General features: G+C 42.8%; 2 protein-coding genes across 4 annotated transcripts; one reads left to right on the top strand and one right to left on the bottom strand.

Moving 5' to 3' along the window:
- Positions 1 to 6,265: 6,265 nt before the first annotated feature.
- On the top strand, positions 6,266 to 9,696 carry LOC139537812 (interleukin-12 subunit beta-like). 2 transcript variants are annotated; one of them, XM_071339622.1, is made up of 9 exons: positions 6,266 to 6,702; positions 6,848 to 6,944; positions 7,155 to 7,439; positions 7,645 to 7,750; positions 8,055 to 8,233; positions 8,444 to 8,595; positions 8,838 to 8,962; positions 9,266 to 9,296; positions 9,402 to 9,696. In XM_071339622.1, the coding sequence occupies exons 2-8, from the start codon at positions 6,848 to 6,850 to the stop codon at positions 9,291 to 9,293; spliced, it is 972 nt and encodes a 323-aa protein (XP_071195723.1). In that variant the 5' UTR covers positions 6,266 to 6,702; the 3' UTR covers positions 9,294 to 9,296; positions 9,402 to 9,696. The 2 variants fall into 2 exon arrangements, with proteins under 2 accessions (XP_071195723.1, XP_071195724.1); XM_071339623.1 differs by lacking the exon at positions 9,266 to 9,296.
- A 144-nt stretch (positions 9,697 to 9,840) lies between these two features.
- On the bottom strand, positions 9,841 to 17,811 carry LOC139537813 (ubiquitin-like domain-containing CTD phosphatase 1). 2 transcript variants are annotated; one of them, XM_071339625.1, is made up of 11 exons: positions 17,624 to 17,811; positions 16,978 to 17,155; positions 16,688 to 16,779; positions 16,401 to 16,486; positions 16,116 to 16,231; positions 15,811 to 15,909; positions 15,694 to 15,731; positions 15,332 to 15,430; positions 15,108 to 15,224; positions 12,163 to 12,290; positions 9,841 to 12,027 (listed from the first exon to the last, which is right to left on the bottom strand). In XM_071339625.1, exons 2-11 carry the CDS (start codon positions 17,129 to 17,131, stop codon positions 12,000 to 12,002), a joined length of 957 nt encoding a protein of 318 aa, XP_071195726.1. In that variant the 5' UTR covers positions 17,132 to 17,155; positions 17,624 to 17,811; the 3' UTR covers positions 9,841 to 11,999. The 2 variants fall into 2 exon arrangements, with proteins under 2 accessions (XP_071195726.1, XP_071195725.1); XM_071339624.1 differs by having other exon boundaries at positions 17,620 to 17,810.
- Positions 17,812 to 19,662: the final 1,851 nt, after the last annotated feature.

The raw sequence follows: 19,662 nt of genomic DNA, 5'->3' as shown, positions 1-19,662 counted from the left end.
CGAAGGTTCATCTTCCAACAGAACAACGACCCTAAGTACACAGCCAAGACAACGCAGGAGTGGCTTCGGGACAAGTCTGAATGTCCTTGAGTGGCCCAGCAAGAGCCCGGACTTGAACCTGATCAAACATCTCTGGAGAGACCTGAAAATAGCTGTGCAGCGACGCTCCCCATCCAACCTGACAGAGCTTGAGATGATCTGCAGATATCTGCCAAAGTTGCTTCAACAACGGATCTCAAAACTTATGTAAATGTGATATTTCAGTCTATTTTTTATTTTATTTGGGCAAAAATTCCTACAAACTTTTTGCTTTGTCATTATGGTATATTGTGTGTAGATTGATGAGGGGGGAAAACGATTTAATACATTTTAGAATAAGGCTGTAACGTAACAAAATGTGGAAAAACTCAAGGGGTCTGAATACTTTCTGAAAGCACTGTAATTCTGGATATAAAAAAGGTTTAAACAGGAAACTATACCAAACTGTTTACAAATCTATCTGGCTTATGTTTGATAGTTTACAGTAATAAGGTCAGGTAATTTCCTGCAAGAGGAACTCTGCTGTCGGCTATAAATTATCAGTTGTTTAGCTTGTGAACCCCTGCCCTCGTAATATTTTCATTCTTTATAAATATATCCTATATATTATATTATATCCTATATCCTAGTCAGATGAAATGCATCAGGAATTTTCCCTGCCCATGTGGAAGCCTGACAGGATGTATTGGTGGAGGGAAAACCAGAGAACATGATCTAATATTACATTTACATTTGAGTCATTTAACTCATATCCAGCGTGACTGAGTGCATTCATCTTAAGATAGCTAGGTGGGACATAGTAAGTACAGTAGCTATCAGCAAAGTCAGTGCTAGTGGGGGGAAAATGTGAGTGTTAGTTCACAAAATTAAAAATATATTTATATGAAGCAATATTGTTGGAAGTTTGTTCTCGTCAATTTTTTCACATTGTACTGGTACATACCAATGATGTACAATAAATAAACCCTGGATTGCAGATTCTATGTATTGGCCAATGAGAGGCTTTGAAGCCACTGGTCAGCCATATTGGTAATCCCCAGTAGGAGCAGTGCTCCATAGGAATGAATGGAACTCTACTGTATTTCAATTCAATGTTTCAAGGACAAATTACATGTATTTTTTATAGTGGGGACAAAAACATTAGAACTTTCAATTTAGCTCACATAATATAGTTTTAAAGTTCAGGTGTCTGTGATAGAATAAACGTGGCAACAACAAATGTAGACGTTAATAAATACGTTTATAGAGCTTTATAGAGCTCAACAGTTTCCCTTGTGTATCACGAATGGTCCACATCCAACCAACTTGACACAACTGTGGGAAGCATTGGAGTCAACATGGGCCAGGATCCCTGTGGAACACTTTTAACACCTTGTAGAGTCCATGCCCTGACGAACTGAGGCTGTTCTGAGGGCAAAGGGGTTGCAACTCAATATTAGGAACGCATTGCTAATGTTTTGCACACTCAGTGTACAGTCAGGGGTGTTGAGCTCACAATTAAGCTTTTTTATATTTCTCAGGAGACCCAAAACAACACGTGCCACAACACATTCACCCCATATGACACAAACCTCTGCAACAATGGGGCGGCAGGTAAAATAAATAACAATCATGTCCCTGAATATGGCTATATGAAGCCAAACAATGTAGTGTGTTATTATGAATTTATCAAATGTGACATTAATTGAATTGTATGACATTGAGAGAGGCCCTCTGACAGCTACAGGGACAGGGACATTGACAGCTACAGGGACAGGGACATTGACAGGGACATTGACAGCTACAGGGACAGGGACATTGACATTGACAGCTACAGGGACATTGACAACTACAGGGACATTGACAACTACAGGGACATTGACAACTACAGGGACATTGACAGCTACAGGGACATTGACAGCTACAGGGACAGGGACATTGACAGCTACAGGGACAGGGACATTGACAGCTACAGGGACAGGGACATTGACAGCTACAGGGACAGCTACAGGGACAGGGACATTGACAGCTACAGGGACATGGACAGGGACAGCTACAGGGACAGGGACATTGACAGCTACAGGGACATGGACAGGGACAGCTACAGGGACAGCTACAGGGACAGCTACAGGGACAGGGACAGCTACAGGGACATGGACAGGGACAGGGACATGGACAGGGACAGCTACAGGGACATTGACAGGGACATTGACAGCTACAGGGACATTGACAGCTACAGGGACAGCTACAGGGACAGCTACAGGGACAGCTACAGGGACATGGACAGGGACAGCTACAGGGACATGGACAGGGACAGCTACAGGGACAGGGACATTGACAGCTACAGGGACAGGGACATTGACAGCTACAGGGACAGCTACAGGGACAGCTACAGGGACATGGACAGGGACAGCTACAGGGACATGGACAGGGACAGCTACAGGGACATTGACAGGGACATTGACAGCTACAGGGACATTGACAGCTACAGGGACAGCTACAGGGACAGCTACAGGGACATTGACAGGGACAGCTACAGGGACAGGGACATTGACAGCTACAGGGACAGCTACAGGGACAGCTACAGGGACATTGACAGCTACAGGGACAGGGACAGCTACAGGGACATTGACAGCTACAGGGACAGGGACAGCTACAGGGACATGGACAGGGACATTGACAGCTACAGGGACAGCTACAGGGACATTGACAGCTACAGGGACAGGGACATTGACAGCTACAGGGACAGCTACAGGGACATTGACAGCTACAGGGACAGGGACAGCTACAGGGACAGGGACATTGACAGCTACAGGGACAGCTACAGGGACATTGACAGCTACAGGGACATTGACAGCTACAGGGACATTGACAGCTACAGGGACATTGACAGCTACAGGGACATTGACAGCTACAGCTACAGGGACATTGACAGCTACAGGGACAGCTACAGGGACATTGACAGCTACAGGGACAGCTACAGGGACATTGACAGGGACAGCTACAGGGACATTGACAGCTACAGGGACATTGACAGGGACAGCTACAGGGACATTGACAGCTACAGGGACATTGACAGCTACAGGGACATTGACAGCTACAGCTACAGGGACATTGACAGCTACAGGGACATTGACAGCTACAGGGACATTGACAGCTACAGGGACAGCTACAGGGACATTGACAGCTACAGGGACATTGACAGCTACAGGGACATTGACAGCTACAGGGACAGCTACAGGGACATTGACAGCTACAGGGACATTGACAGCTACAGGGACATTGACAGCTACAGGGACAGCTACAGGGACATTGACAGCTACAGGGACATTGACAGCTACAGGGACATTGACAGCTACAGGGACAGCTACAGGGACATTGACAGCTACAGGGACATTGACAGCTACAGGGACAGCTACAGGGACATTGACAGCTACAGGGACAGCTACAGGGACAGGGACATTAACACCTCAGAGGAAATCATTGGGAAAGATTATAATGCTCTCAGCTCGCCTCTCCCTTGCAATTAGTCTGATGGTGTAATCCATTCCTCTGTAAACGGATGCCATATCTAATCAACATGCCAAAGCTAGGCTAATTAGTAGGCCATCTCATCTGGGGCAGGATTCTACTGCTGCTACTGATCTCTACCCTGCATCCTAATGGTTCCAACATAGAGCCAAAATGGAAGAGCCAAAGGAAGCTTGTTTTATGAAACAATTACAATTTGATTTGTCAGGGGTCTTTACTGTAAAAACACAAACTCTGATTGAGTTAATGGGTGAATGTCACTGGATAAGATATTAAAAAATAAATCACACAAAAGCGTGTTTAAGTGAAGAAAAGCTTTAATTAACATATTTGAGATATTATCAGTGTGGATGTGGACTCTTCTGTAACCAGTATCTCATGCTGAGATAACCCATGTGAGAGCTGTGTGACTAAAGAGTTTGATAGATGAGGGGGAACTGAAAGGCAACTGTGTGGTAATGTAGATTTGATTAAATCTCCATCAAACATGTATTAAATATATTAAAGGGCAATTCATTTTGTGGAAATCCCTGAAAATAGTCTTTCATAAATTGGACATTTAGACTGAGGGTTTCCACCTGTGGTACAGTAAACCCCTGAATGGCAATCCACTTTCCCAATCCACTTTCACACTCTTTACCTACTTTTTCCTCAGAATCTATGAATTCTTACCCGCATGTATAGTTACAAATGTACTATATACAGCTATTAGCTACACATCTAGGAACCCCCTCCACAAAGACAAAGTTCCCTAATGCAGACGACACGACTCAAGAGTTGGTAGATACTAGGTAGGCACATGATTCTCACCTCAACCCACCCATTTCCAGTTCCCTTTGGTCTCTTTGTTCTGTTTAGTCTCAGTGTTCTACTTCCTGGGTTGCTATCCTAACCTCAATTCACACAAATGTTCTCTAATGTCTGGGTGTAAACCTGACTTGTCGTGTTATATGGCACAGCTAGGCAACTACCTACCTCATCACCATATTGTTTTTATTGACTTTTTCTGCTCTTTTGCACACCAGTATTTCTACCTGCATATCCTCGTCTGCTCGTCTATCACTCCAGTGTAAATTGATAAATTGTAATTACTTCGCCACTATTGGCCTATTTATTGCCTTACCTCCTTACTCCATTTGCACACACTGTATATAGATTTTTTCTATTGTGTTATTGACTGTACGTTTGTTTACCCAATGTGTAACTCTGTGTTGTTGTTTGTGTCGCACTGCTTTGCTTCATCTTGGCCAGGTCGCAGTTGTAAATGAGAACTTGTTCTCAACTAGCATACCTGGTTAAATAAAGGTGAAATAAAAATAAAACAGCTAGGATGTAGCCTATGGATGTAGCCTATGGATGTAGCCTATGGATGTAGCCTATGAATGTAGCCTATAGATGTAGCCTATGGGTGTAGCCTATGGGTGTAGCCTATGGATGTAGCCTATGGATGTAGCCTATGGATGTAGCCTATAGATGTAGCCTATGGATGTAGCCTATAGATGTAGCCTATGAATGTAGCCTATGAATGTAGCCTATGGATGTAGCCTATGGATGTAGCCTATGGATGTAGCCTATGGGTGTAGCCTATAGATGTAGCCTATAGATGTAGCCTATGGGTGTAGCCTATAGATGTAGCCTATGGGTGTAGCCTATAGATGTAGCCTATGGATGTAGCCTATGAATGTAGCCTATGAATGTAGCCTATGGATGTAGCCTATAGATGTAGCCTATGGATGTAGCCTATGGGTGTAGCCTATAGATGTAGCCTATGGGTGTAGCCTATAGATGTAGCCTATGGATGTAGCCTATGAATGTAGCCTATGAATGTAGCCTATGGATGTAGCCTATAGATGTAGCCTATGAATGTAGCCTATGAATGTAGCCTATGGATGTAGCCTATGGATACCACCCTACATACCACTGCTGGCTTGCTTCTGAAGCTAAGCAGGGTTGGTCCTGGTCAGTCCCTGGATGGGAGACCAGGTGCTGCTGGAAGTGGTGTTGGAGGGCCAGTAGGAGGCACTCTTTCCTCTGGTCTAAACAAAAGATCCCAATGCCCCAGGGCAGTGATTGGGGACACTGCTCTGTGTAGGGTGCTGTCTTTCGGATGGGACGTTAAACGGGTGTCCTGACTCTCTGAGGTCATTAAAGATCCCATGGCACTTATCGTAAGAGTAGGGGTGTTAACCCCGGTGTCCTGGCTAAATTCCCAATCTGGCCCTCTACCATCACGGTCACCTAATAATCCCCAGTTTACAATTGGCTCATTCATCCCCCTCCTCTCCCCTGTAACTATTCCCCAGGTCGTTGCTGCAAATGAGAACGTGTTCTCAGTCAACTTACCTGGTAAAATAACGGTAAAATAAATAAATAAATAAATAAAATAAATGGATGTAGCCTATGGATGTAGCCTATGGATGTAGCCTATGGGTGTAGCCTATGAATGTAGCCTATGAATGTAGCCTATGAATGTAGCCTATGGATGTAGCCTATGGATGTAGCCCACAGTAAGAACCAAGTCATGCCCCTTCAGAAAGAGAAACTAGTGTGGGATATTGGGATGATTTATTCACGCTGCAGTACTGTATAGCAGAGCAGAAGTCAATAGAGGTTTTGTATGTGCTGACAAAGCACATTTCCCTCAGGAAAGAACTGACCTTCATTCATATTTTCATCGTAAGGAAGGAGAAATTAAAAAGAAAAAGCACATGCTTCCTGAATCCTGCTCTAGTGAAATGTATTTAGGGGATTTAAGTGTGCACAAACCTTTTATACTGAAGAACCGCGTGGAACCCAAACCACACATCACAATGCTCTCCTGTCCATCTTAGACCAAAGTGGGTCTACCACTGCTGATGCCACAGGACTTGTGACCAGGTCATTAGCTGATGACTGGATTGCATCACCACTACATTGGTAGTGACATCAGTCACCATTCCACAGAAGTCACGAAAATAGGGCCTTCCATTCAGAAGTCTAGTGCTTACCTTAACTGACTATACATTCTCAAAAAAAGGAGACTGATAGGTGATCAGTTCCTCTTACTTGGCAGGCTTCACTTCTGTTCCACTGATCTATAAATACTGGCTGGGTCCACCTGACAACACTACAATCCAGCCAGGAGAAACACTCTGCTCATATCTCATTATCAAGGTAAGACATGACATACTTCTACAGTATAGCCTTGTTGATTAAAGTCTATTTAACTTTGTCTGGTTCGGGAGAACGTCATTACCATTTAGATACAATACATAGAAATGAACTTTATAGTACTGTTGTTTTTTCTTCTGTCAACCAGATGAACATGTTACTACACCATGTCGTGTATCTCATCCTTCATGTGGCATCAAGCAGCCAGTATGGGACAGAGACCATCGAGACTCTCATGCCAAATGGTGAATGTTTCAGGCTATATATATATAAATATATCTCATCTTTACCCGTCTTCTCTTCCTGACATATACACTATCTACTTCTGATTGAATAACTTTACGCTGTCATAATATTCCTATGTCGGGAGACTAATGAAGTTCAAACATTTGTGTAAAACAAAACGTTCGACATGAACGCTGTACTAAACAGAGTGGTGGCCATGTGGTTCTCAGTGAAGGTGGTGAAGGTGGATCTGAGGATCTTCACTGAGACGCAGGTCCCTCTGCTCTGTGGGGACTCCTATCAGGACACAGAGGTGATCTGGATGAAGGACAGTGAGCGTGAAGGACACGGGAACCAGATCAAGGTGAAAGTGGAGGAGATGATGGGAGCGAACTACAGCTGCCACAACGCTGCTGGAGACTACCTCAACCACACTCTGGTGCTGGTGCAGGACATACCATCACCCAACAGAACGAGACGCGTCCTGGAGAAGTCACATGACACAGATGAGAATGGTGTGTGTGTGTGTGTGTGTGTGTGTGTGTGTGTGTGTGTGTGTGTGTGTGTGTGTGTGTGTGTGTGTGTGTGTGTGTGTGTGTGTGTGTGTGTGTGTGTGTGTGTGTGTGTGTGTGTGTGTGTGTGTGTGTGTGTGTGTGTGTGTGTGTGTGTGTGTGTGTGAGAGTTTCCACCTTTTCTCATTCTGTTTCTCTTTTTACCCAGAATACATAAGATGTTTGGCAAAAAATTACAATGGAACATTTCATTGCTTTTGGAAGAAGACCAAGTATCGGACGTCAGCTGTTGTTGCTTTGGTCCAAGTAGGACAGTAAGTCATCAAACATACACTAGATGAAATATGTATGACCAATGGGTTGATCTCATGTACTGATGGTTACATTATTTGATCTTGTTACATGAATGATGCTAGTCGAAGTTAATACTACAACAGTGCAATCGCTCTCTCCACTGACTCTCCATTGACTCAACACTGACTCTCCACTGACTCTCCACTGACTCTCCACTGACTCTCTGTGAAGAGCTTTTGATTTGTTGTTATGTTTGAACATGCGTCTGTTTTCAGAGAGTGAGAAGTCCCGAGGCTAACCAGGAGATTTGTGTCCCTCATCCAGGTTCTCTGGCAGAAACTTCTCCTGCTCCGTTCACAGTGATGGTGCAGGTTTGACCTGTGAGGACCTGGACAGCTGTTCCTTTGCTGAGGAGGTGTCCCGTATCGACCTGACCGTCTACTTCAGGAGCAACTACCTCCTAGAGGACTACACCGTTACACCGTTCTACATACGAGAAATAGGTACAGTAAGGCCAAGGAAAACATGTCCTCCACACTCCTTCACTGGAATTAGCATTGTCACATCATTCAGGTTAATATACCGTACATCTCATTCCATCCTTGTTGCTTTCTGTTGTGCAGTACATCATAGGATTCATATGGCCACCGCTTCATCCAATTTAAACGTTCAGTAATATTGGTTCTGTCTGGTCTCCTTCTCTCCCTCGTCAGTGAAGACAGACAAGATCCACATCACCAAGGTGGAGGGGAACACCTTTCAGTGGGAGTACCCTGCGACGTGGAGCCTCCCACGCTCTTACTATCCCCTTACATTCCAGGTCAAAGTGGTCCACGCCAGGGACAGCTGTGACTCTGAAAAACAGGTAGAAGCCCATTTTTAAACAACAATTTTGTTCTTGAAATCCTCAACATCGCGATTTGTGATAATGTCTTGATGAACCATTTAATCTAGTCTGTGATACTTGGTCAATCTTTACAATCATTACTTTTACAACACGGTACTCTGTAATTGTGACTTCATACATGAATTAATGTGTAGAAGAACATTATCACCAGGGATGAAATTCTAAGGTGAGGGTACCATCTCTCCTCTCTTGATATATAGGTCCTTCTAAAGGAAACCAAAGAAACAAAGTTAACCGTAGTTCACAGCTCCAAGAAGTATCGTTTCTGCCTCCGGGCGAAGGATGAACTGGTTGACTGTCCCTGGTGTCAGTGGACCCATTATGAGTGAGTAGTCTTTTTCACTAGCTCTCTAGCTTTTTCATTCGCTTACTTTTTCTCTTCTGTTTATTTGTAGTAAATACTTTAAAACGTTTTTTTTTTTTTCTTCTTAAAACTGCTTTGTTTAATTAAGGGCTTGTAAGAAATTCACTCTAAGGTCTAAACCGGTTCTATTCGGCGCATTGGACAAATACCATTTGATTTGATTAGCTGTAATACACAGCTTTATGAGAAGTTTAGCAGTGTCAAACTTTCAACAGTGCTAAACAGTGCATAGACGAAAGGTTTGTGTCTCTCTTTGTACAACAGGGTAAAGCATAAATATAAGAAACATTGACAGGTATGATAGCTCAACCTATAACGTTTGAATAGTATGTTATTTCAACATCATTTTTCAGTTAATGTGAAGTTTCTAGAAAAATATCTAATTTCTTTCTCTTTATAGTGAAAAGGAAAGCACTTCCAGATGACAGACAACACACTCAGCTTCAACCATCACATCCAAATATGTCTCGTCACTCAACAGATATTTTGTTTTACATTATACCGAAGAGAATAAAATGCAATGTAGTATATTATGATTGTTGTAATTCGAATGTAAGGAAAGTTTTTGATTTATTTGTAATAGTTCTGAACTGTAACCATGATTTATGTTATTTATCTCGTGTTTTTCATTACTGTAGCATGAATATTTGTCTAAATAATGAAATAGATGAAAAAATAAAAGCCCTGCACTCAGATACATGCATCGGAATCAGCAAATCGTCATTTGTATATTTTTTTTAATGATCCCTTTTTAAAGGCACTAGAATTAGTTTTTTTTTTTACAAATGGTTACACTAATGTAACAGACTGTGTATAAAAATCAGACTGGAAAAAGGAGCTTTTGTAAAAAATATTTTAATTTACAGTCGGGATATTTTCACAACAGGAATCCAGTGTCCACTTGTTAAAACATGTTCATGTTGTCTGACATACAACAGTCTGCTAATTAAATATCACAGGACACAACGAATGTGATGATTTGTAAAAGATGAGGAAACCAAGTTATTGTGAAGAAAACTTAACTGAGGTAACAATATGACAAACTGACAACTAAACCAATAATAGGTCGAGTCTGTTAGATGACAATGTAATGTAAATGTTGAGCGGCTTCACTGCAGGAAGGTGGTACGTTTTAACATTCAAAAATAAAAAATATAACTTTTTTAACAATTTTTTAAAGTGCTGCTGCTTAAGCAACAGACATGATTTACTATTGTCAGTCATCCACATGTGTATTCAGTGCCTGGGATGCCTGGGTAAGTATACACAGCTTGTTAAATGTCCTTGTAAATAAGAATTTGTTCTTAACTGACTTGCCTAGTTAAATAAAAATGATAGTACCTTCATTTAACAACTGGAATGCATATTTATATTTATTTACCTTTGATACCCGACATGAAGGTAGCAAAACATTGTTTACAAGAAAACAAAGTAGTAAGGAAGTCTGTAAAATAAATATTTACAATCCAAAACAGATAGTTTAAAATATTATGTAAACCGCAACAGTTATTAATTTCCTCCGATAGCAGTTGATCTTTAGCTTATTGCATAACTTTGCAGGATGACGTGAGAGAATGAACGCTCCAGTGTTACTGCCAATGGATAAAGCAAATGTAAGCAAATATTGAATTACTGTCAGAGACTGTTGCCTTTTAAAGAGACAACTAGTAAGGGATAGAAAGGTGTCCGACTCAATGTTCTGAACCATATCCCTTCTTCCAACTGAAAATATACAATTCTATTTACAAATAAACCTCATAAAAGCAGAGAACTCTGATCTGAGTTTAGTGTCTAGTGCTTGGGCTGAGTCTGCCAAACACAATGCCTTTAATTGCCCCCTCCCCCCCGCCAAAAAACCTCTCCCCCCCAAACAAAAACTCTAAGTGCCTTTTCCCCATTTATTTTCAGTCACTCCACTACAACAACTATTGTTTGGTTCAGTGGACCTAACAATTGCCTGAGAATATGAAAGAAATGTTCAGTTCAAATCAAAGTTGGGTCAAATGAATCATATTTTAAAAAAAATACAGTGTAACCAGGTGCAGAGATATATTTGGTTTCCAGGCAAGCATAGCTGATGTCAACAGACAATGAGGAAAAACTAAAAACTGTCTGATGGACAACGTCACCCGTCTCCTTCTGAAATGACCTCTGTGACCAGCAGCAGCAAATGGACGTCACACTCCTAATAGAGGCCGAATCCACCTCAGTGTCAGACTGTGCACTCGGTAACACTCGGTGACTGTGCCAGCTTCACTCGGTGACTGTGCCAGCTTCACTCGGTGACTGTGCCAGCTTCACTCGGTGACTGTGCCAGCTTCACTACATCTACTTGGTATGGTGGTATCAGAGGAGAGAGCTGCAAGCCAGGGGGAGAGGAGAGAGCCAGGGGGAGAGCCAGGGGAAGAGGAGAGAGCCAGGAGGAGAGAGCCAGGAGAGAGCCAGGGGAAGAGGAGAGAGGAGAGAGCCAGGAGAGAGCCAGGGGGAGAGGAGAGAGCCAGGGGGAGAGGAGAGAGCCAGGGGGAGAGTAGAGGAGAGAATACAGAACACTATCAGTACAGAACAAACTCATGTTCGTATAACTCTGAGGTTAAGTGGCATAGCTACAGATGACAGTCACTAATCTGAAAGAACGATTGGGTGAAACCTAACAAAAAAAACATTGCATGTAAATTGAGTACTGATAGGTGTAAACCGAGTACGGATAGGTGTAAACTGAGTACTGGTAGGTGTAAACTGAGTACTGATAGGTGTAAACTGAGTACTGGTAGGTGTAAACTGAGTACTGATAGGTGTATAGTATTTACTGTGTCTCCCAGACTGAAGTCAACAGAGAAAGACATAGATGAGGGAAGAACAGAAGTTTAAAAAACAAGCCAAACAATAGGAAACAGATCCCAGTCAGAAACGGGCAGTCGTGGTTTGGTGAGGGCTTGAGTGTCCAGCACTGTTCCTGGTTGAGGAATGACCATCCCTTCACACATCCACAACAATGCTCTCACTGGCTCTGTTTCTTAGTGCGATACCTGCAGAAATACAACACAGCAATGGTCACAGAGCTATGATCATCTAGTAGAACAAGAGAAAAGGTCAGGACTGAAGCAGCAAAACAACAGGAAAGTACGTTAAGACGAAGTTAGTTGCAGAATCAGTAACCTCACCTCTCCCAATGCTTATGGTTGAGACCTGAGAAGTCCTCCAGTTTGGCAATCTCTTTAAGATACTGAGACAGTTTGAAGAGCTCTTTGTCTTTTTCACGGTTTAAGTGCGCTTTCATGAATGGACGTATCTAAAGGGGGGGACATTGAAAATGGGTTGTATCAAAATTAACACCATAATGACAGCTGACAACTCGAAGACTCAAGGAGGTTTTGGTAAGGTTTTGGTAAGGTTTTGGTAAGGTTTTGGTAAGGTTAATTATTGAAAACTGACATTAAAACGCAGAGGGCTCTATTTTCACCTGGCCTTAATTAAGCCATCACTATTGTCAAAACACACGCTAGTTTGCAATTGACCTGTTAAAGCCTTCACACGTCTATTTTCCAACCCTGGCTCAGGATTGGTCATGTACCTCTCTTATAGGAACTCTCTTGCGCTGAGGTGTGAGGGGTGGTAATATCTGAGGTGTGAGGGGTGGTAATATCTGAGGTGTGAGGGGTGGTAATATCTGAGGTGGGAGGGGTGGTAATATCTGAGGTGGGAGGGGTGGTAATATCTGAGGTGGGAGGGGTGGTAATATCTGAGGTGTGAGGGGTGGTAATATCTGAGGTGGGAGGGGTGGTAATATCTGAGGTGGGAGGGGTGGTAATATCTGAGGTGGGAGGGGTGGTAATATCTGAGGTGGGAGGGGTGGTAATATCTGAGGTGGGAGGGGTGGTAATATCTGAGGTGGGAGGGGTGGTAATATCTGAGGTGGGAGAAGTGGTAATATCTGAGGTGGGAGGGGTGGTAATATCTGAGGTGTGAGGGGTGGTAATATCTGAGGTGGGTGGGGTGGTAATATCTGAGGTGGGTGGGGTGGTAATATCTGAGGTGTGAGGGGTGGTAATATCTGAGGTGTGGTAATATCTGAGGTGTGAGGGGTGGTAATATCTGAGGTGTGGTAATATCTGAGGTGGGAGGGGTGGTAATATCTGAGGTGGGAGGGGTGGTAATATCTGAGGTGGGAGGGGTGGTAATATCTGAGGTGTGAGGGGTGGTAATATCTGAGGTGTGGTAATATCTGAGGTGGGAGGGGTGGTAATATCTGAGGTGTGAGGGGTGGTAATATCTGAGGTGTGGTAATATCTGAGGTGTGGTAATATCTGAGGTGGGAGGGGTGGTAATATCTGAGGTGGGAGGGGTGGTAATATCTGAGGTGGGAGGGGTGGTAATATCTGAGGTGGGAGGGGTGGTAATATCTGAGGTGGGAGGGGTGGTAATATCTGAGGTGGGAGGGGTGGTAATATCTGAGGTGGGAGGGGTGGTAATATCTGAGGTGGGAGGGGTGGTAATATCTGAGGTGGGAGGGGTGGTAATATCTGAGGTGGGAGGGGTGGTAATATCTGAGGTGTGAGGGGTGGTAATATCTGAGGTGTGAGGGGTGGTAATATCTGAGGTGGGAGGGGTGGTAATATCTGAGGTGGGAGGGGTGGTAATATCTGAGGTGGGAGGGGTGGTAATATCTGAGGTGGGAGGGGTGGTAATATCTGAGGTGGGAGGGGTGGTAATATCTGAGGTGGGAGGGGTGGTAATATCTGAGGTGGGAGGGGTGGTAATATCTGAGGTGGGAGGGGTGGTAATATCTGAGGTGGGAGGGGTGGTAATATCTGAGGTGTGAGGGGTGGTAATATCTGAGGTGTGAGGGGTGGTAATATCTGAGGTGTGAGGGGTGGTAATATCTGAGGTGGGAGGGGTGGTAATATCTGAGGTAGGAGGGGTGGTAATATCTGAGGTGGGAGGGGTGGTAATATCTGAGGTGGGTGGGGTGGTAATATCTGAGGTGTGTTCTTAAAATCATACGCTAATTTCAGGCAGCACTGGTGGGGATATTTAAAACCCAACCAACATGTGGTCTTAGTGGTAACGATGGCTGGACTTCCAGCGCTACGATAGCATTACGTTAGGTTTGTTAATATAGAGCCCAGCCTCTCAAACAAACGCTGGTCTCTTATAATGGCCGGCCATCACATTTGAGCAAATATTACGCCAGCCTCTAATTAGTGTCGGGGTCCATATAAGTTTAATTACACGTGTAGGCATTTTACTGGTCTGCTCCAGTGGATACCACAGCATCTCCACCTCAGTCAATACACACGTCTGTCCACGTAACCAGTGAGGAGAACTGATTGGTTCACCCCTTTAGTGACATTTTTGCAACGCGTTCTAAATGCAATATGTTTTCTAACTATCAAACTGAACTGATGGACGACAATGATGTTATACACCTGTAGAGTAAGACAACCTCATAACGGGGTGAGCTGGTCTCCCTTTTAATCCTCCATCCAGAAAGTACCACGACCTCCGAAACGGAGCAGATTTTACTCAGACTATTGAAAGTTTACTGTAGCTAGCGACTGGAACGAGCTGCAACAAACACTCAAACTGGACAGTTTTATCTCAATCTCTTCATTCAAAGACTCAATCATGGACACTCTTACTGACAGTTGTGGCTGCTTTGTGTGATGTATTATTGTGTCTAACTTCTTGCCCTTTGTGCTTTTATCTGTGCCCAATAATGTTTGTACCAAGCTTTGTGCTGCTACCAAGTTGTGTTGCTACCATGTTATTGTCATGTTGCTACCATGCTGTGTTGTCATGTGTTGCTGCCTTGCTATGTTTTAGGTCTCTCTTTTTGTAGTGTTGTCTCTCTTGTCGTGATGTGTGTTTTGTCACACACACACCACACACACACACTTTTTATTTTAAATCCCAGCCCCCGTCCACACAGGAGGCTTTTTGGTAGGACGTCATTGTAAATAAAATGTTTTTCTTAACTGACTTGCCCAGTTAAATAAAGGTTAAATAAAAAATCCACACCTCCAATGGTAATAAATGGCGTCTCAAACAACCGCAAGTGAAGCAAAGAAACACCCGGTCTTGTAATGTAAGTTCTACCAGAACTTACCTTCAGTCCGTTCTGTGGGTTCATTAGGAAATTTCTGCCAATGTCGTCAAACATGATAGTGTTCCTCTTGCTGTAGAACTCACTGTACTTTCCCCATATCACCCCAAGAGGCTTCACCTGAAACACACCCACCACAACACTGACTGGAGACAGTTCCATCAGGCAACTGGGACATGAATCAGTGGGATTTATGAGGTTGTCTGCTCCAGTGTAGGCCCACTCACCTCCACTACACCCCTCTTAGGCGTGTGCACCGTGATCATAGCTGCACTGTCCAGCATGAAGGTGATCTTATAGTTAGGGTTGTCTGTCACTCCCAGCTCCTGAGAAACCAGAGGGCACGGTGAGACAGTCACATACACCACAACAGGAAGGCAACATCTGATCTGACATTCTATACTACAGGTCAATACCGCATATTAAATCACTGCTGCTCAATATGCATGTGTATAGTGCTCTCAATGGAAGTTTATATGTTGTGAAAAATATTTTGGGGGAAACACTGCCCCTTTCTGGCCATGAAGAGTCAACAAATTGAGACTGATAAAAAAATAAAAAATAAAACTTATCAGACGGGAATACTTACTTTCATTTTAGCATCAATCCACTTCATACTCGTGGCAGCTAGAACAAATTAAACACAAATTAGGGCCAGTTAACTTCAACTTTCCATGTACAGCAAAACAAGCAGTTTGGTACTTACACCAGATGACGATGTCATAGTCCTCATACGCTGAGGTCAGGAACTCATGGAGAAAAGGCCTCATGAGCTCTTGTCCCGTCTCGGCACATGACTTATGATCTGGAATAAAACAAATCACAGAGAAACATGCTCAAACGTTAAAAAAAAAAAAAAAAAAAACTGCATAAGGACAAGGGTATAAAATCTTTCAATAATACTCTAAATTCTTAAAATATGTTTCATATTTAGAAAATTGTGAAATTATTAAATCACTTAACTAGGCAAACAGCAGTGCCCAGTGCAGTTTTGATAGTCTTCCTACTTACCAAACAACGTGTAGTCCACATCTAGTACCAACAGACTCTTTCCTGCCCTGGGTGGGTTCATCCCCTCCACTTTGTAGTCTTTGACACGGCGGGCTATCTTGGCCAAGTTCTCCTCTCTAAAGAAAACAAAAAAGTGCGTTAAGTTAAAACAAGATATTGGACTGACTATGTGATCTTAGAAAACATACCGTAGAGTGCCAAGCGAAGTTTGAGCCGAATCAATTCATTACTTGTATGACTGAAACTACAGTATAAATTATTTGGATCTGCAAAGTCCTACTGCACCTGTTCTGTACTTCAATCACCTCTTCTTCAATGTCAAAGTCATTGACAATGTCATCATTCTCTGGGGGAGGTGCTAAAACTTCTTCCTTCACAAAACAAAACGATGGAGTGTTATGAGGCCAAGGTCTTTGACATGCTAAAGTTAGAAAAATCAACTCTGCAAGTCAGTGCTTGTCGTGACATTGCTTCTGGTAAACAGCTGGAAGCAGGCTTCACCAATCACAGTCCTCGGTGTGGAATGGTTCACCATACAGTTTAGTACAAGAGCAGAAGGACGAGGAACCCACCAGACTCTCCTCCCTGCTGCCCATCATCATGATCTTGGTATTGGGTTTCAGCTTCAGTGAACCAAGCTTCACTTGGTCCTCTGCTGGTTTGCCTGGGAGAGAGACAGAACCATTAAGACGTGATGAATCCCATATCCAGACAACTCAGAAAAAGGCAGAAGTCCACAACGGTGTGAAGCGTGAGAGGGAAAATACTTCCATACAATCTGTGCTGCACGTGCCAATTAACTCTCAAATGCAGTAAAACAGTTATTGGCCTTTACAGCTGCCATCCACAGATGGGTTTTTACCTTTGACCTTTAATCCTAGGAGTTTCTGCCTCTCTGGGAGAACCCCTGTCAGGGACTTGATGGACTGCTTGAGGTCCAGCACAGTGTCCTCTTCGGAGAGTGTCCTGATGGAGTACTCCTGCCCTCCCCATTTAATGATCACAGACACAGACATGCTGGTGCGAACCTCCTGCAACAACTGTACGAGACCACAATAATAACTCTCAGATAACTACACATCCAGAAACCAGAACAGCAAAGCAATCTTATTGGAGATTCATTGCTTCCAGTACTTTGCAATGAAAACAACTTCTAAATTAAGTTTAATATGGCTACCATATAGTTTGTTAGTTAGCTACTTAGGTTAGGGATGGCCTAGTATTATCTTCGTAGATAGATTCAGCTCACGCCATTCAATAAATTAGCTAGCTAGCAAACGTTAGCTAGCTAGTTATTATCCGCAATTTATCAATCACACAGATGCGATCTGATCAAATGATGATTGAACAAAAAATGTACATCATGTCTGGCATTACTAAGAAAAAATTACTTGCGTGTCTCTCATTCATCCAGCTCGAGCTAGCTAGCAAGCTAATTCGATGGCCTGCCAGCCATGGACTGTTATTTTTACAAGAGTAAAGACAATCAGATGCGCATTCATACCTACAAATTGCGGTGTGCCACAAATCCCTTCGTTTCTGTGGTGTGCTGGAACACGTGCTACGACGTGTAATAAATGTGTAAAGTAAGTGCTTCCTTAAAACTCAGTTTCATTCAGTGTTGTTTAATCAGCAGTCGCTTCTGTCGCCCGGTTTGTTACCAAGCACGCTTCGTTTATAACTTCCTGTGGGTGTACTACTAAAATACCGACAGATGGAGACAAATAGCAAGAGATAAAGGTTCAATAGCCAGCGCTTGCAAATGCATTGATTTATTCCATTTTTAACTACACAGTCACCGAATAATATACTTTAAGTTATATTGATTCACCTAAATGTCGGCTTTGTGCTGTAGTATGTAATTTCCTTTTGTCTAAAAAGTTACATTTATTTTAAACTCTCAGTTCCATTACATTACACATAAGAGTCATTGGACAGAAGGCGTCTACTCACGACCGGCCCGCTCATTAGCAGGATTAGGCGGTCGCCTATTGCATCAGATTGAGGGCGGCATTTTCTGAGCTAAACAGACCAAGACGCACCTCCAACAACACATACAACCTCACATAATACTGTCCAAAAACAATGACAGTTTCACTTAACCAGTGGCATATTGGCTTTTTAGGTGAGAGCTGATGCCGCCCTGTGATAAACTGGGCCCACTTTGTCAAAAGTAAGGATGGGTAATATTTTGCTTGTCCATTCCCGGCGCTATGGGCTTTTTAGGTGAGAGCTGATGCCGCTCTGTGATAAACTGGGCCCACTTTGTCAAAAGTAAGGATGGGTAATATTTTGCTTGTCCATTCCCAGCGCTCTTCTCTAGGGTGATGTTGGAGAGATTCATTGCTGCAGCTCCACCAACGTTTTGTGAAAAAAATGTACCTAACATAAATCCTGTAGCACATATAGGATTTGGCAGAAATAGTATGTGGCCTTTTCTGTAGCCTACAGGTTAGAGATAAAATGGATGACAATGTAATGAGACGGACACTTTTTACATCATGCAGGTTTCTTCGATCAAATAGCCTAAACTTAATGGCGCTCAATCAAATAAAAAATGCGCAGTTATGTTAACAAACAACATATCCTAAAAACTGGACTGGTCAAAGTAAAATGGACAATATGAAATGGACAATCACAACTGTTGTCCAGGAGTTTCATCCCATTGTCATGATCAGTGGTTTCAAGTTTGTATCTATCAATTTTTGAAAAGCTGATCATAGAGAAAAATAAAATACTTCTGCATTTCCCACTGTGTAAACACATTGCACATATAATCATAATAACTCCTGATAAAGTTGGGTAGCTGATATTCAGTGTTTAAATAGCCAAATTGATTCATTATAGGAATCAGGACCAATAAACCAATGCAACGGCCCGTTTTACAAACAGTAGGCCTACCACATGGATGAGTATTCATAAAATTCCATTGCTGGCAGCAATGGTAGGCTACACCCCAGTAAGCATGGACCGACGCTGACGCCTTTTGGACATCTGTTTTGGGTGCAGTCCAGAACGGCCTTGATTTCCACATCCACGGACATTGATTTGTGGTGCGGTCCGGGAATAAGCTTTTAATGCATATGGAAAATGTATGTGATCTTTTATTTCAGCTTATGAAACATGGGACCAGCACTTTACATGTTGCGTTTATATTTTTGTTTAGTGTAGCATGCTCATAATGGAAGAAGGCCGCCAGAAACGTGTTGTCACTGAAAAATACTGTTGGCTGCAACTGTGATAAAGCCATTAAAACAGTATACAGTGAGTGTATATTTTGCATTTGTGAAATTAATGAATTCTTTTAATTTGATATGAAAGTAAAGGGCTTTATGTTTGTAGAACCTAATTGCATTTGAGAATCAATTCATGTTTACATGGCGTATTTGTCTGTTTTGGCTGACAGAGCAAGTCTACCTCTGTAAATGACAAGGTCCTTGTAGTAAAAGTACTAGGGCTAAGTGTTTATATACTCACGTCATGTGTACACCAAACAAACAGTGAGGAATATGTGAAATACCATGTTTAAAGCTGCAATATGTAACTT

The sequence above is a fragment of the Salvelinus alpinus genome, chromosome 13, assembly GCF_045679555.1.
Source record: "Salvelinus alpinus chromosome 13, SLU_Salpinus.1, whole genome shotgun sequence".
NCBI lineage: Eukaryota > Metazoa > Chordata > Actinopteri > Salmoniformes > Salmonidae > Salvelinus > Salvelinus alpinus.
This window is presented reverse-complemented; position numbering and strand designations above follow the sequence as displayed.